Source organism: Lolium rigidum, chromosome 4 (assembly GCF_022539505.1).
Source record: "Lolium rigidum isolate FL_2022 chromosome 4, APGP_CSIRO_Lrig_0.1, whole genome shotgun sequence".
Lineage (NCBI taxonomy): Eukaryota > Viridiplantae > Streptophyta > Magnoliopsida > Poales > Poaceae > Lolium > Lolium rigidum.
This window is the reverse complement of record NC_061511.1, coordinates 260,870,676-260,888,590: the sequence shown is the minus strand read 5'-3', so window position 1 is coordinate 260,888,590 and position 17,915 is coordinate 260,870,676. Positions and strand designations below refer to the sequence as shown.

General features: G+C 44.1%; 2 protein-coding genes across 4 annotated transcripts; both read right to left on the bottom strand.

Annotated features, from left to right (window-relative positions):
• Positions 1 to 311: 311 nt before the first annotated feature.
• Positions 312 to 3,814, bottom strand: LOC124648662 (kinesin-like protein KIN-10C). The gene is made up of 13 exons (XM_047188383.1): positions 3,627 to 3,814; positions 3,198 to 3,363; positions 2,888 to 3,088; positions 2,632 to 2,803; positions 2,338 to 2,543; positions 1,964 to 2,268; positions 1,789 to 1,874; positions 1,356 to 1,588; positions 1,225 to 1,271; positions 1,085 to 1,106; positions 934 to 1,002; positions 799 to 837; positions 312 to 691 (listed from the first exon to the last, which is right to left on the bottom strand). The coding sequence occupies exons 1-13, from the start codon at positions 3,812 to 3,814 to the stop codon at positions 647 to 649; spliced, it is 1,779 nt and encodes a 592-aa protein (XP_047044339.1). The 3' UTR covers positions 312 to 646.
• Positions 3,815 to 13,867: 10,053 nt separating this feature from the next.
• On the bottom strand, positions 13,868 to 17,686 carry LOC124650387. Of its 3 annotated transcripts, none has more exons than XM_047189918.1 (4): positions 17,582 to 17,686; positions 16,689 to 16,737; positions 15,555 to 15,728; positions 13,868 to 14,986 (listed from the first exon to the last, which is right to left on the bottom strand). In XM_047189918.1, exon 4 carries the CDS (start codon positions 14,848 to 14,850, stop codon positions 14,182 to 14,184), a length of 669 nt encoding a protein of 222 aa, XP_047045874.1. In that variant the 5' UTR covers positions 14,851 to 14,986; positions 15,555 to 15,728; positions 16,689 to 16,737; positions 17,582 to 17,686; the 3' UTR covers positions 13,868 to 14,181. The 3 variants fall into 3 exon arrangements, with proteins under 3 accessions (XP_047045874.1, XP_047045875.1, XP_047045876.1); XM_047189919.1 differs by having other exon boundaries at positions 13,868 to 14,983; XM_047189920.1 differs by lacking the exons at positions 16,689 to 16,737; positions 17,582 to 17,686 and having other exon boundaries at positions 15,555 to 15,850.
• Between the last annotated feature and the right edge of the window lie 229 nt (positions 17,687 to 17,915).

Below are 17,915 nucleotides of genomic sequence, written 5' to 3'. Positions count from 1 at the left end.
TAAAATTGTTGATCATGCAAATGTTTTTACATATTTTACCGATGTAGATGTTTACATTCCACGGGAATATGCCATATGCTGATCATGCCAATTTTCATCTTACATTTTTTACATATCTGTTTACATTCCATAGGGATATGTCATAAGCTTCAAAACAAAGTATCATCATGTGATGCAACCAACATCGCCAAAGGTGTTGTATATTCCACAGGAAGTATCATCATGTGATGCCCACACACAGTTTGCCAAACCCTTCTTAGGCCAGGTACTATGCAATATTCCAGAACTCAACCAGAGCTGCCCATGCAAGGGAACTAGTAAATGACATTCAATATTAGAAGAGTAGACCATCACATCAGGATGACAAATTACACGAGAAAATCTGCAAGAAAGTGGACAATACAACCTATTGCCCTATGTTTAGTAGCATCAGCAACAGGCAGAAAGTGGATAATACAACCTACCGCTCTATGTTTAGTAGCATCAGCAACAGGCTGACTACTAAAAGTACAACTGCAGCTAAGTCAACAACAGGCTGACGATTGGTACAAATACACACATTGAGTCACCAATGGTGAAACAATATGACCCAGCATCTTTAAGGTGGTAGATTACATCAGTCCATCCTAGTGCTCCAGGGAACAGTTCATTTGAAGATTCCATTTGCTGTTTTACGAAGGATGTCTTGGATCTGTTCGACACAACATAAGCAAACAGATTATGGGCAGTATTTGTGTACATAAATGGTACAGGAAATAATACAAGAGTATGCGGAAAAAAAGTCAGCAGAAGAATTACTTGTTTCGATGATAGACCTATATTTCCCAAGTCCGAAAGCTGCCAAAACACGTTATCTTAGAAGTTGACAAATACAACTTATACAAGTGACTTTTCGCCGTCAGGATTAAGCATTTCTCACTACAGAAATCTTACAGATTTGAATGGTCTGGGCGAATCCTCCCGGAGCTCAAGAATGTACTCTGCTCTCTTTTCACCAATACCCTGAAGAAGTGAGAACATTAGTAGGAAAAAGAAAAGGCTGCTATACCATCTATAAGATTATTCTGAAAAGCAAGGATCATACTTTCAGCTGCTGTAGCTCTTCCCTGCATCCATGGTAGGCAAAGTACATAATTAGAAATGATGAAACATGCCGAAACTGTTTAACATAAGGGAATCACACTACTCAACGTAACCATAAAAGCTTGGAGAGTTTGAACTTACTTGTTCGCAACATTTAATAACTCAAGGTATTGTTGAATAAGAGATTCCTGTGTAAGATAGAGACATTTAGAGATCTGTGATGAACTAAAATAGGTTGCTGATGTACAAAATATGAGGAAAATCATGCAGACCTTCAGGTTAGATCCCAGTGCATTAAATTTGTCAAGAGGTGTACCACCTGGAATCTTCTCAACCATATGACATTCTCCTATTGGAGTTTTCGGTTCCACAGAAGGAGGGCAACTGACATCATCAGCTGTCTGCTGCTTGAGAGTCATCACGTTGGAAGAAATGGGGGAGAGCACTTTCCTAATGGGCGATTCAGACCTGTCCTCAATGCAAGGAGCCAACGAAGGAGGGGCCACTGCAAAAAAACATTTTATACGGCTCAGAGTATTATTGAAACATAGATCAAGTTCCAAACACAGAAGTAAATTGCAAGTAGATTGCAGTTACTTTCTTTTGAATAGCGTGTTTTACTTTCTGCTTATTGGCTTACTGATATTTGTACATTCAGAATCTAATAGAAAATATATACTTTTATGCATTTTTCAAACAACATACCCTTCTTAATTGTCTTTACTTCATCTCTTGGGCTCGGTCTTGGTGTGTTTTTGGCTGGAGTATGGACTCCTAAATCGAAAAGCACCCTGTGTAACAGAAAATAAAATAGTTAAAATCTCGGTATAATTGCGATATGTTCTATGTCAACTTGTAGAGTGCAATTGGAGACACTTACTTTTTAATTTTGCCACCATCTCGGTCCATTGCTTTAGCCCTACTAGAAACCAGGGCAGATTTTGGTAGTTTCATATGGCTCATGGAAGAAGGAGTCTTGCATCCAGTTGGGGAGAAAAGCCCATTCGTTCTTTGGATGCTCCTGGTTTTCCCCTTAGATTCCAGCCACACTTGCAATTTAGCTTCCATGTCAACCTTTACTTTTGGAGTTTGCTCCTTGCTTGCGGAAGACATGTTGGTCAGCATATGGCCTGAACGAGCAGCCAGACTCAGTGTTTGGACTGCCTCCTGGTATTCCACCGGATTCTGAAACAAACAGAAGGCTATGAGCAGGGGTCTACTCCGTGTGATGAGAAGGCTGCAGCTGAAACTCACCAGACATGCTATCATCACAGCACGGCTATTGCCTCCTAGCGAGTCTTGTAGTATGCGGGTCAATTTACTCTCCCTATAAGGCACCCGCGGCTCGTTCTTCTTCAGAGCTGAAATGACATTCGACAGGGCAAACAGCGAAGAGTTAATTTTGGAGCTTTCTTGCAGGCGGATCCCTTCATTGTACGTCCTTCTGTTGTCCTCATTCCCTGAAATGAATAACCAACACAGCATGGTCTTAAGCTGGAAATGCGAAGCCTTTACAGGTGATGTGCACATCATTACAGGGAGCCATACCAGCCAGGTCAATGAGGTTTAGCTTCCCTTTGACAGTATCATTACTGATCCGGATGGAGAGCACAGCGTGGCTCCTACTTGAAACATCGTTCAGGCCTGTGTGTGCAACCTTCCTCCTCTGCACACCTATCGAGTAGACTTCCTGAAACTCCTCCATGGACCGCACAGGGACCTTAATAAACCATGAAAAAACAGCAGTAAGTGCACCGCAGAAGCTACGTTCTAGCAAACAGATTGACCAATCCGAGCAGATTACCCATGCCAAGCCCTTGAGCTGCAGGTTGCCATCCTTGTCATCCAAGGCCATTATCTCCTTCGCCTTGGGCTCGAGCAGGTCGTAGCACCGCTCCAGGTACACCTCGTAGTAGGAGATCTCCACGGAGCACCACGTGCCGGTGCAGCGCGCCAGGACGGTCGACACCGACAAGGGGATGAGCCCCGGCAGGTCCTCGCTGCCCTGCACACACAGCGACAGCAAGGTTTCAGAAACAGGTTGGCAACCCAGCTGCTAGTGTGACATTTCGTCGAGCAGGTAGTGGGTGGGACGTGGAGAGAGGATTGGACACCTGCATCGTGTAGGTCTTGCCGCTGCCGGTTGCCCCGTAGGCGAACACGGTGGCGTTCGTCCCCTCGAAGATGCCCGGGATCAGGGCGCTGACCTCCTGGTCAAATATGTCGGGGACCTGGTCGTCTTTGCCGAAGTATGCATCCACCTTGTAACACTCGTTTCGACTGCAGGGTTCAGCATAGATCGAGTCATGAAACGAGCAAGCAAAAGAGAGAGGTCGAGTAAATCATCACTACTTTTTCAAAATTAAATCAGCATTAGTATGGAAGAACGGCCTGTAATTGACTCTGAAACAAGCTAGTACAGTAAGAGGTAGTGGAATCTTAAGTAAGGTGGCATCTGTTGAAGGGAGCTACGAAATTGGGGGAGATGTCGGTAATTGTTCGATTAGCATAGGAAGAGCTCCGCGGGGTCGAGAGGTGGGTACCTGGTGTGCTGGTCCTTGAGCTGGACGGTGACCTCGCCGCCGGGGCGGCTGCCGATGAGGGAGATGCAGGGCGCCGCCGCCGAGCTGGCCTCCGACGGGAGGGGTGGGCGCACCCGCAGCACGACACGCACCGACTGCAGGGAAGATGCGGAGGAGGCGCCGGCGGTTGCGGCTGTGGCGGTCGTCATTGGAGCGAGGTTGAGGGGTCGGATCCGGTGGCGAGGGGAGTAGATCGGGAGGGCGCGAGGTGTTTGGTCGCTCCGGTCCGGTGTGGTGGGGAAGACGGCGAGTGGTGACCGTTGTGAAGCGGCCGGGCAGGTTGTTCGAATTTGAACACGGGAAGCGGTGACATGTGGTGGTGATCAAGACGTGGGCACGGAATTTGAGCTCTGGGCTTGTCCGAGGGTCAGGATCTGCTCGTCTCCTAGTGCATCTCCAGCGGCGCGATGCATTTCCAACGTCCGAAATGTTCATTTGCGTCGCGCGGTGGACGCGGGATAGACCGTTTTTGTCCGCGCGTCCGTTTGCACCTGGGAGTGGCTCCAGCGGCTGTTTGTATCAATTTATGAAATTTTCAAACAACAAAATAAGAAAATCAACGAAGTCATAATTATTACATTTAAATTTTAAAAAGTCTACATGAAAATAAGATAGTATTTCTCTAGGCATGATCTTCATAGCCAGCCAATGTCTACTGATGCTCAATCAGATCCGTCTTTAGCCGTTTGCACACGTTCTCGTCAGTGATTTCTACATTGATATTTAGATACTCCTGCCAAGATGAAGCCCCATGGAGTGGCGCAACTAGCTCACCTTGAAAGTCCCAGTGGTTCTCATTGCGGCCATCAGGACGCTCGTTCTCAACGATCATGTTGTGCATGATCACGCAACATGTCATTACCTCATGCATGGTCTTTAGGGACCATGTTCTTGCTGGGTGACGGACAATTGCCCACCGAGCTTGGAGCACACCAAATCCGCGCTCCACATCTTTCCTGCAAGCCTCTTGCATCTTGGCAAACCTTCTCGTCTTCTCGGAGTTTGGATTACGGACAGTCTTCACCAATGTGGCCCGGTCGGGGTAGATGCCATCAGCAAGATAATATGGCTTGTCATATGCATTTCCGTTGATCTCATAGCTCACACGGGGAGCTTTGCCTTGCATGAGCCTGTTGAAAACCGGTGATCGGTGCAACACATTGATGTCATTGTTGGAACCGGCCATGCCAAAGAACGAATGCCAAATCCATAAATCTTGAGATATGACAGCTTCAAGAATGACAGTTTTTCCCTCCTCATGCCCGCTGTATGCACCATGCCATCCAAATGGACAATTTTTCCACTCCCAGTGCATACAATCTATGCTGCCAATCATTCCTGGGAACCCTCTAGACTCGTTGATAGACAGGAGCCGCCTTGTATCCTCAACAGTTGGCTCCCTACAGTAATGCTCTCCGAACACGGCAATCACGGCTCGGCAAAACCTGTACATGGCCTCAAGGCAGGTGCTCTCACCCATTCGAAGATACTCATCGAATATATCCGCAACCATTCCATATGAGAGCATGCGAATAGCCGCGAAGCATTTTTGGTAGGAGGTGAAGCCTAGCGCACGTGTTGCATCGGGCCTGCATTGGAAGTAGCGGTCGTAGTTTCTGACGCCCCGTAGAATGACCAAGAACAGGTCCCTTGACATACTGTATCGGCGCCGGAACATTTTTTCCGGGAAGATCGGATTGGTGAGGTGGAAGTAGTCCTTGTGGAGGCGGGCCTGCCCTTCCACTCGTTGCGCGGCAGTTTTTGGAGCGCCCCTTCACAGAGCCCCGGTGTTGCGGCCCCGGGTTAGAGGTGAACTCGTGGATCATGGAGGTCGCAGTAGTTGCCAATGTCCGCGTCGACTCATCGGACTCCTCGTCGGAAGAGGAGTCGACGACCTCTGCGCGGAACTTGTCCAACATCTGCCACATGTCCATCTGCGTGGGTACAAACTGCGGATCAATGGCCGCGCACAAAAGCGCCGTAAACACGAGTAAGAAACCTACCGACGCAATTGACCGAACAGGTCGTGGGCGGCGCAGAAGGGCGGCGCAACCGGGAGCGTTTCGCCCGAAAACAGCCGGCAGGTACGTGGCGGAGCCAAGCCCGAGTACGACCCTGCTCTCCCGCGCGGCGAGAACGGAGCCGACGGCGACTTCTGCGGTGCTGCGGCGGGACGGCGGCGGGTGGGGTTGGGGTGGTGGCGTCGCACTAGGGCAGCAAAGACGGGGAAAAAGAAGCAAATCGAAGCGGTCGATTTCGCTGTCCCTGACATGCGGGACCGGGTAAGAAATGGAGGACGCTCGGCGCGACCGCCGAGCGTCCGCGGAGACACAAACCTGGCGCATATTTGGGCCAGGTTTGCGTCTCCGCGGACGGTCCGGTCACTTTGCGTCGCCCCGCTGGAGCAGGCCCTAGACGCATTTCCGGTCACGGCGGACGAAAACGGTCGCTGAGCGTCCGTTTCCGTCGCGCCGCTGGAGATCCAGACTTGGTTCACCTAAATACGGAGTAGTTTTTTCTTATACTCTAAATTATTTATGGTCCTTTTCAAAACTTTAAAAGTTCTGCTCCGTATGACCGTATAGTCACCGCATGTTTAATGTATAGTTTGAGTCACTAGATTTAGCAATTGTTAGCCCCTATGGATCAAAAACATCTAAGACATGCTAGATTGTTTGGCTACTTTATCTAGGTTGCGCCATTTTAGATAGCTGCACCCGACAAAAACTTGGCAAACTGAATGGTGTGTCATGTACACCAGTTAAGCCATCTTACATGGCGTGGATCGTAGAATTTTAAAGTTTTGGGAAGGGCCATAAGTGGTTTAGAGTTTGCAAAAGGGCTATTTAGGTAAAAAAAAAACTCTTCGATCCTAGGTCGTGTCCAGCAATAGATAAAATCACTCATGTCTATTCCAAGGCGTGAAGTGGGAGAGAGGGGATGTGATGATTGAGGTTTTGAATAAGACAGTGTTGGTATAAATATGGTGACGGTTTTCCGCTGATAAATTTAATAACTATATTCTTCTTGTTGTTATTATAACCTACTGAACTTTATATTGATTAATAATACTCCCTCCATCCATAACTAGATGCCAATGATTTATTTAAATTCGGATGTATCTATACACTAAATCGTGTCTTGATACATTCAAATTTAGACAAACTTTTAGCATCTATTTATGGACAGAGGTATTAATATTTTATAATAGGAGAGGCTCTTCACCTCCATGGCTTTTGCAGCCAACTGATATGGTCGGTCCAGATTAGCATCACCAATACTAGCTACTCCCACCGATCCATAATATATGTTGGACATTTATACTAAGTTAGTATAATTTTTATACTTCCTTCGTCTAAAAATAGGTGTTTCAATTTTTTTGAGATACAGATGTATCTATAACTAAAATGTATCTATAGTGAGACATCTATTTTTAGATGGAGGGACTACTAATTTTTTGATACTTGCTAGTTGCTATAGATCAGAGGGAGTACTTGCATTATTTCTCCTGACAACACTGATCCATGTGTAATTCTCTTATTATATTATGTATTTATGTCCATGGTACGTGTACAGTTATTTGCTTGTAAATTATGCCCTCCTTCACTTCTTGTATTGCTCTCTTACTCATCCTATTTTCTTTTGGATATTTTAGCTTGCAAAAAAAAGTTGTACCAATGTTGTGACGAATATAAGGAAATTGAATTTCAGGTTCTACATTCATTTTATTGACTTGGTATGATCATGACATAAATGAAAAATAGGTACGATTTTATCTAGGCTATTTACCGTGTTAGTTACTAACAATTTTCCGTATCAGTATTTTTTTAAGGAGCTGCAACCGGAAGAGATAAAGACATAGCAAGTGGTGAATATTTTGCGGTCTAGGACCTGAAAGTTGATCACCACTTCTTTTTTTGAGATGAGTTGATCACCACTTGGTCTGTCCCGAAACATACAGTCTCAAAACAAAAAGACGCATGAGTATGTGTTTTGGCAATTTATTTCCGCCGCATCAGTTACTAGATTATAGTACTAGCATGATAATTGTATTAATAACGATCAATTACGATGATAGTACTACATAGTTACGACTTACGAGACAACTTTTTATATGATTTTAGTCATTGCGATATTATGTATGACAAGAAAGCAAACTATTCAAGTGTTATCACTTGTGTTGTTACTTAATTATTATGGTTCTTAATTTTCTCTTTATAGCAACAGCTGTGCTTCATGTGTTGGTCTTCAGTCCACAAAGTTCTTGTAGGAGGTTTTGGGCGTAAGATGCTGATACTTGTTTGTTTGTTTATTTGTTTGTTTGTGGTGTATAAGTTCTGCCTATGGTTATGTAACAGGCTATTCTTTTTTTTTTTCTGAGCACTAATAAGTTCAGTATATATAATTCGTCCAACAGGTGGTTTTTAGCCTAGTCGTCAGCTGTTTGTCGGCCCAAAATCCAACAAAGATCTTTTTAAACGAAAGTGAAAGCCAAGGAGCAAGTAAAAAGGTGACCAATGAATCAAAGTGAAAGGCAATTGACTTCCGTACTGATACACACCCATCTCGTCTTTACCATTCCTAGCTCTCTTTTTCATAGAAGAGTTAGATCTTGTGGCGTCGATCCTGTGTTTTCATTTTAGAATCCTTCCCTTTGTCACCTAGTCTTGCTACCAAAAAAAGGAGGACCCGAATGGGCGTCGTGCCGAAGTTCAGAATCTCGTTGGTCGTTGGCTCGTTGCTGTTCTGCAGACGATTCTTTCTTGCAGACAAAGATGAGAAACGGAACATGCGGCATCGGCGACAGCGTACGGCCACGGAGAGAAGACTCGCCAAACCGAGCAGCACCCGACCTCCACATGAGCGTCTTCTTGCTCCGATCGGCAGCTCAGCTGGGGCGGCGTATAATTGGAGTTGGAGGACAGCCATGGAGGAGAGGACACTACAAGATTTTAATGCGACGAGATCGGCCACTCTGGTCTTGTCTCCCACTTATTTCTTGCTCGCTTCTTGTTTTACCACAGCACGCGTGTCAGAATTTAGCCGGGCAGCGTACCCATCTTGTGTTGAGTTCCTTGCTTGGCCAAACATGGCCACGCCGTTAGAGTACCAAGGAGTAACGACATGTACATTAGTAGAAATCTCAATAAGAGGTTTTCGAGAGGGCCAGGTTATAAAGGAGGGAGAAGCTGCAAACCATGAAAATGAGCATCCTCTCTATGTACTAGACGTCATAACTGATGACAATGACGGGAGGAACAATAACAGTGAAGTTGAGGGCCTACCACTGGTGATCCCTCGACCATGGCCGAGCAGCTTGACAGTGATGGCCTGATGGGTATCAAGAGACAGACTGAGATTGGAAGGAAATAAAACCATAGGCTCAGGGAGGAGTATGACCGGGCGCAGTAAGTACAATTATATTTGCAGGAGAAGCTTGACATAACATACCATGTGACACGTCGAAAATAGCAATCCGATCGACGACAATGAGCTTAGTTAGGTAGTAATGTAACATATAGGCTAACTAGATTTGCATTTTTTTATATTTTGTGCAAGACTTTTATATCCGAAATTGATGAGAACACTCCTATATATACACCAGGTGAAATTATTAAACTGTATGTATGAAAATATAGTAGAATCCACATCATTTTATGTTTTTATGTTCATCAGTGATTAGTATATCAAATGTTATTTAAATACCAAGTATACAGCCACATGTTATTAGCTTATTGTTGAGCCCATTGTTACTTCTAACTTCTAAGGCACATTTAGCCACGAAGAAACTAGTAAAGAATCATGTCAACGGTTCAATTTGTATTCCAAAAGTTCCAACAAATTGCTTACCTAGTCATACACTGGAAACCGCTATAAAAGATATTTATTTGGTCTTGTGCTTTAGAGATCTTTGAAATAAATACATATATAGTATATAGTTTATGGGATCCATAGAAGATAATTTAGTAAGGAGGAACTTTTAAAAATGCATTTGAACTTAACACTACACAAACTTATTTGATGATAAGAATTATAAAAGTATGACAAAGAACACAATAGGTACCATCTAGCGACATTGCTATGTGTTTAACTATGTCAAATAAGTATAGAAAAATATGCTTGTTAATATGTAGCATGCAAAACATAATTTCTAAAAAGTATAAAACTTCAATACAAATTGTAATTATCTCAGTTTTTCAAGGAAGCTCATTTTGCTGCAATCATCTCTAGTTCCAAAGCACACATATAATGGATGGGTCACCTGAAACCCTCAGCGCATGTGGGGCTCATCTTCGTAGTGATAAAGTCGTTCACGCGGTCGCTTTTGTTATTGGACAACATCTAGGTTTCCAGTACGTGGTGGTGGATGAAAGTCTAGCTAACCACTCGACCTATATTCCACGATGATGTATGTCGGAAACAACCATATCGAAAGATCGGAGGCATCTTGTTCACGGCAAATAAGACACTTTCAGTGGCTCAAAGTGGCTTAGAAGACGTCATATCGTTGTTTTTTTTGGATTTTCTAAATGCTAGCTTCTTTTGGTTTGCTTCACCCGACGAAAGAGAAAGGTGAAGGAAATGCCAGTTGGATGGCTCTGTGCCCACGGTCTAGAACCTACAAATACTTATCGAATATGGAGTTAAACTTTTTATTCTCTATATATATGTATTATTTGTATATTTCTTTTATCTTTAACATTAAAAAGATACACAACAACGCCTAGTTTGCTCTGATGTTAAACTAAGAATTGTTGGAGTCTAGTCGTGGGTCCACCCCTCAAACTGATTTTGCTTCATTCTTGTTTGCTTTGTCTTATCTTGGTATTATTTGTCAAAGAAAAGAAAAAGTATCTCATACATACAGTGGAGAAAGATGACACATCCGGAGGTGGTGTTTTGCCTCCCATGTGCATATACACCTATTATTAAAAATGCATAAAATAAAATTTTAAAATGTCAAAATATTGTAAAAAGTCGCATGTACATCCGAATATACTATGTTCACACGCAAGTTTCCGAGAAAAGGGAAAATTTCTTCCACCTATGTAAAAAATACCAAAAAATGTCTCGTTAATAATCATGTTGAAGTATCGGAATATCATTTTACATGGGACACAAAAAATTATCATTCTTTCCAAAAACTTGTATGCAAACATAGAATGATAGGAAGTGCATGCGATTTTTTTTCTAAATATCTCAATATTTTAAAACATATTTTCAAACGATGGGTTTATATGAACCTGGGAGCCAAATTGGATTTCCGAACACATCATACTTAATAAGAATCAATCACGTTTTCCCTTTGTTTATCTTCTTGTTTACCAATCATTCTATGTGTCACTGTTAAGATAACACAATTAAATAGTCGGCCGGACATCTAGCCGCCATCTTCATTCTCCCTATTACATAAGTTGGTTCGCCCTTCTCCGTCTGGCCTCGTTGGCGTCGGGAGGGGTGGGGAACCCGATCTATGAGTTGAGTTTTTAATAAAAATAGTTGTTTTCAAGAGAATAAGTTAAGGTTTGGGTAGCCGTCTTCGTTCCGCCTCTGCATCAATGGATATGGCATCATATACAATAAATGATCTTCGCCCCTTCGTTCGACAAAGAGATCTCCTTCTCGACGTCAATGATGATGTTGAAAGATTAAAGTTTCATAGGTATGATCTTTTAGGTCTTGTTTTACAGGTTTTGGAATTTCTATCAAGGTTGTCGAGAGGAGGATGGTCCTCTCAATTTTTTCTTGGATGCTACTTCTTCGACAATGGTGTCCGTACAATCGTCTCCCCAATGACGTTGAAAACAAGGCAGTTCAGTTCCGATTAGTGTTGGTACTCCTGCCGATGTTGTTTGGTTACTTTAATGGTTGTGCACGCGCACGTAGTATTGGCATTTTAGCTCATAAAATTATGGTAGAACCTTCACTGATATCTACAAGTTTTTGGTTTGGTTTCTATGTTTAGTTGTTGTCACAAAAGTACAAGATTGTGTTATGAAAGAAAAAAAATCTTTAAAAACCTCAAAGATTTGCTAGTTTCTTTTAACCTTTATTTTGTAATCGGTGTAGACAACTCTTGTATCTCTAACATGTATTATCTGCTACTATACATATATAATATATGGCATTGATTGCTAAAAGAAAGATAGCACCACTACATGTCTTCTCCCCACGTGTCATGTTTGTTTCTCCTCATTGTTTACATCATTGCTTCTTCCGCCTCTCCAACCTGTTTCCCTTCATCCTCTTTCGACTCCACCATCTCTCCTCCTTCTCCTCCGGCCACCATTAGCATTGGTGATGTCAAGTTAGGACAATGAAACACTCCGATCAAGAATTCCGCTAAGCCTGACACAAAATTCATCACCCTTTCGTCTGACGCCCTTCCTAGTTGTTGTCACCGTCGATTCATCGTCGCCTTCCCCTTCGCTCCCTCGTATTCATCCAATCTTCATTTTCTCCCTCGGCTCCTCCTCGCACTGCTGCAACTACTACTAATGTGATAAGGTCCGAGCATTTGATTCCTATGGCTCCTTTGATTCATAGGATTTTCAACTCACCTCTCGTCCTCACGCAGCATCATCTACTAGTAATTCGATAATTTCCGAGCGAGGTTTGACTCCTAGGTATCCTTTAATTCATTGGATTTCAAGGATTTATGTAGGATTGAAACTCTCGTGAAAATTTTCATTCAGCAGCAGTTTGATTCATCTGATTATATCCCAAAAAAATCATGTGGCAGTCTTGTAGTGTAAATTTCATAAGAAAAAATAAGGTTAGACACAATAGAAAAATCTTTCACCACAAAAAAACCCTCTTCTCACATGATTCAAATAGACATAGAGCATTTTAATCCTAAGGAATTTCTCTTCCTACATGTTTCCTATCCTACGAATCAAGTAGCACTAAGACGTGTCGGTATGATGCGCTCCCCGTTGTTGCCATTGTCAATTCATCGGTGTCTCCACCTTGCTGCCTCATATTCATCCAATCCTCATTTCACCCTCTCCCAGCTCCTCCTCGCTCATCTGCATCTACTACTGATCCGGCAATGTCTAAGCATTTGATTTCGAGGGCTCTTTTGATTCATAGGATTTTCAAAAGATTTATATATGATTGAAATCCTATTTTTTCCTTGAGAAGCAGTTTAATTCATAGGATTATATCCTATATAAACCTTGCAGTGCAAATTTATTGAAAAATAACATAAGATTAGACCTCATTAAAAATTCCTTCACCACAATAAAAAAAAAATCGCTCCTTGTAGAATTCAACTAGACATGACATACAATCATATTGGTTCATATGGTAGGAATCAAAGAGCACGACATTTTGCAGCGATGCAGCGAGATCCGAGGGCTTGAGAAAGATCCTGAGATGCATAGCATAGCTAGGTGGTTCTTAATGATTTTGGGGGCGTCGTGGGTGGCCCATGAAGTGCAGCTCATCGCTCAACAACTTAAATATCGATCGTGTCGTGTCACTGAACTGTTCAGTGTCCTGCATGCCCAACTAACTTTAACTGCTACGATGATCATGATTCATGAGGACACACATGCATCTGTCCTGCTGGGTGTAGGGTGTTTAGTATTGCACTAGCGAAACTGACAGTCCATCCACGATCCGAGCTCCTTGTCAAAACTTGTACTCCTTAGTACAAATTGTTCTTGCCGTATGTTAATGTACTCTTAGTAGGTCTTAGTCCCCCTCCTAGTGCTCTGGATTATTCGCAATTTTCATCATTCCAGGTCTAAACAGGACTAGCGTCTGAATTTACCTTGGCCAGCACCACATGTGGACACGAAGCAGAGTACTGGAGTAGACTACAGTCTCACTCCTGACGTGTGAAAACAGAGCATATATTCTTCTTGGCTACCTACCAATACACACGAGAATGAGATGAGATGGCTACCTCCCGCGTAAACAGATATGCAGCAACCACTTTCTCTCCGACTCTGTACCCTTCACTTTCCTCTCAGGAATATGGAATTCTGGATAACTCCTACCTCCGACAACAGAGTTCTCAGAAAGGAAGAATGGAGAAAGCAATATGTAGTTAGCATTCCTATACAAAATTCCGCTGTTATTCAGCGGAATAATGAGCGCATGGAGGAAAAAGGACAGTGAAGATGCAGCAATTTCCAAAAACCTGTACAGTACAACAGCTGTAGCAGCAAGTGATGTACAATGCTACATGAAAATGACACAGAACAGACCATGGCTTCATCGATGAAGGATTATTTCAGGGGCAGGATAGAGTATACTAAAAAAATGTAAGATCCCCATGGGAAAATGTTCCTTTTGGGAAAATCTATGCTTAATTTGCTGAAAGTTTCTGCTCAACATATAGAGATCTATACCCAAGTCCGATCTATACAGCTCCCCAGCAGAGGAGGGAGACACCGACAGTGAAACAAACTAATTGAACCGAAAAAGAATCAAGACTTCTTTGCAAATTGATCGCGAGCCAACTATAGTACCTGCACTGCAGAAATGGATCGAGCTCGCCGGAGGATCATTGCGCCGCCGCGGTCCGGGACTGCAAGGTGATGCTCCTCTGGCTTGGCATGGCGAGCATGGCGGTGTGATCCAAGAAGTCCTTGAGCTCCACCACGGCCTGCAGTATCCTCCGGAGGTCGTCGGCGCGCACGAAGCCCACGGCGCCCAGCCGGCGCACGGCGTAGACGTAGATGGTGAGGCACCCTTTCCTGAACTTGAACCTGGCCATCTCGCTCCCGGACAGCCCGCGGATTAGCTTCTTGTTGACGTCGCCGAGCGGGATCATGGCCGGCCAGAGCTGGTCCACGGCGCACTTCATGGCCTCAGACTCGAAGACAAAGAGCACCACCTTGGACTTCTTGGTGCCCAGGCCGAGCGTGAGCGTGTGCCACGCCTGGTGCGCCAGGATGGTGAAGCTGGTGGGCATGTAGGCGGTGGTGGACGGGAACGGCAGGCTCTGCAGCTCGCTCAGGTACGACGGCGGGATGTCCAGCAGCCGGAGCAGCTCCAACGGCGACGCGCGCCGCACCGTGAACGACTTGACGATGAACTGCCCGCCGAAACGGATGCCCTTCACGTCCACGCACGGCTTGAAGCTTGCCGACTCCCCCGTCGCGGCCTTGTCCTTCTTCTCCTTATCTTTCTCCTTGTGCTTGTGCTTGTGCTTCTTCTTCTCCTCTGCCATGGCGATGGCGTGCTGCTCCTTTCCTTTCCCCTGCTGCTCCCGATGCTGCTGCTGATGCTGCTGGAGTGAGCCGTGCTGCTAGGGAAAAGGCCGTAATGACGAGCCCCACCACCACCTCCCTTCCCTCCGCCTCCTGCTGGTACCATACCGCAAAGTTTCTTAGTCAGTCAGAGCGAAGGACCATCCACTACACCATTATTAAGGACGAGCTTAATTATCAATTTCTCAGTCCCCTCGGTTAGGCAGAGAACACGGAGGCATTGTCGGCAGCCGATGCCCCCACCTCGTCATATAAAACCATCTTTTAGCTTTGAACGAGTTTGTTAGTATGATTCTTCAAGTACGCGCACGCATACTTTGGCCCATGTGTAGTAATTAGTGTATACTTCTCTCCCTGATGCTCTTTAGTGCAGCCACCATAGCAACAAAACCTAAAGATGAAACTGCTGTGTGCCCGCTTAAAAAGTGGCACATGATCATAGGCTCTGCTAAAGGACACCGAGTAGTTTCAGACCAAATAATGAGACCCTGTTGGTGCCCATTCGTAAAATCTGGTTCCACTTTTGGAATATTTAATTTGTACTGGATGCTCATGATGATTGATGGAGAAGTATAAAACTAGGAATAATTAAGTAAGAAGATCAATCTAGAGCAACCAACGGGAGAATCCGATCATAACTATAACTTGCAAACATGTTACGTACCCGTCGACAGTTGATCCTGAAAGAAACCAATGATCCTTGGTGAGGTGCCTCGAGGAGAAGAAGCAACAATCCTGAGAGGATCAGGGCGAGCAGGTTACTTGAAACTTCCTTTGTGCTTTTCCAGTGATCCAGTCACGGCAACTAGGAAAGCGAGTCCTCTTGAAGGTCTGTGGCCTGTCGGAGACTGATCAGGTGAGGATCTTGACAAATAAAAGGCTATCGACCACAGATGGCACTTCCCACACTTACAAGTATGGTAAGCTTAAAGGCGAATCCATGGAAGAATTATGACAACAGCGACGGAGCAACAGCTAACATCGCTGTCAGTAGAGCTCACTGAAAACTGATACTGTACAGAAAACCCTAATCTCCAACTGATTTGTTCTGTTTTGTATATGTGTCTCTTCTGGACATAGTATCCTGTTTATGTAATACTCCTACTTTCCATTAGTGGATTGGCATATAGATTTTGTGTTTAAGGCAGAATGGTTGCCCTTCATTTCTTTAAGAGAGGCCAGATTGACATATAGATCCAAACAAAGGTCTTGCCTAGTTCAAATTTAAGTGGCTAAGAGACTAAAACAGCATAATTTGTTGATGGTGAGTTCTAGTGTATCTGGCAGAAATGCAGACAGAAAAGGTTTTTTTTTTCTTTTTTCGAGGAATTACAGAAAAGGTTTAACTTATTGACATTTCCAACTTGAATGTTACTGCAGTGGATGACACCCTTTCAGTTTTTTGAAACGAAAAAGATTTTCAGTCGGCTTAGATCACAGAGTGGAGTACTGGGGTGAGGAGACCTAACTCGCATCTGGTGGTTGATATTAAGCCAAGTAGCACATCTCAAAAGTACAGCTGGACAATGATTTTCCAGCGCAACAACCAGTCGTAACATATAAATGCACAGTCTAGATCAATCCTCACTGATGTGCAGTACTGTAGTTCGACATCAATATGTCTGGAAGCCCATGATTTGAAAGCCCAACAGCTATGCTCAGCTCAACTATATGGATAGCAGAGTAGACATCAAAAATGGAGCTGCCATGTCTAGTAGTAGAATGCAAGAAAGTTGTCGGGATTAAGCCGAGAGAATTATGTTACCAACTAAAAGGATGAGCATTAAGATATTTTCACCTTCTGAATTAGGTACGGCTGGAAGTCTTAAAGCACCCCTTGGGAGAGTCTGCATAAACGAAGTTAAAAAAAAAACGTAAAAACAAGTATGCAAAGATACAGAAAATTTAGACACAATGCATATCCTGAAAGTGTCTATTATGTTCCTGGAAAATAACGGCAGTGCTGAACATGTTTAATTGAAATTCAGTGTTATGGCAGAAGAACTGAGAGAACCTTGTAAACACTTTGTTGAGCGCAGAATGTATATTTGTACACAACTAAAGAAAAAATAAGCCCAAGAACAAAGTCACTCAACACAGATCAGATTGCAGTACAGCAGAATTGGGACATTTAAACAGTCACAGAAGAAAAAAAGATAGAGAAAGCACATGACACCTTATTTTTTTGCAGCAACAACACAACTATAACACAAGGCAACAAACAAATATAAACAGCCAAATTTTAGTCTGCTAGGCAATAGGAGCTGTCTCTTTCACCACAAAAGAACATACTTTGCTAAGTTCAGGCAAGCATGCCGCACGAACAGTGCTAACATGCCAGCTCAAATCAAGCCATGAATTCATGCACTGCACCGGACTCGATTCTGACAGCAACACTCCATCCACTGAAAGACACTTAACCCAAAGATGATTTATCCAAAATTGACCCCGAAATGGTGGTTTGGGAAATCAGAGCATCGACGATCCTGCAGCGGAACTATACATGGTAAACATGCTATGATTGCAGCTGCCAAGCAGACGCAATTTCTAACCATGGAAAACAAGCAGAAATACAGCTACAGAAGTCAACCAATGAGCACGAGGAAGCAACGACCACGAGAAGCAAGCTAGAGAGACAAATGATTCAGCAACTGCTGTATCAGAATCGGAGGGGGTACGAGCGAGCGATACCTCCAAGCTTCGTATCAGACGGACCAGGAGGGGTCGTGGGGGAATTCCTCCGAACGCCTGGGCTGCATCTCAAAGCAAGCAAGGAGCCCCGATCACCCGTCCATGGACGACACGCCGCTCTTCAGCACTGGATCGCAAACCTGAAATCGCTGCAAGAAAATTTGAGGATTAGAAGAGAGAAGCTTTCGCGTCGGTGCGAGTCGCTCTTCTCTTCGGTTTGGATGACGACGGCCACCGTGACCGAAGCGCAGAGCCACCGCAGCGCGCGACCGACCGAGCAAGCTACAGGTCAAACCGAGGAGAATGCGACAGGGCTGGCTGGGGTCACCTGAGG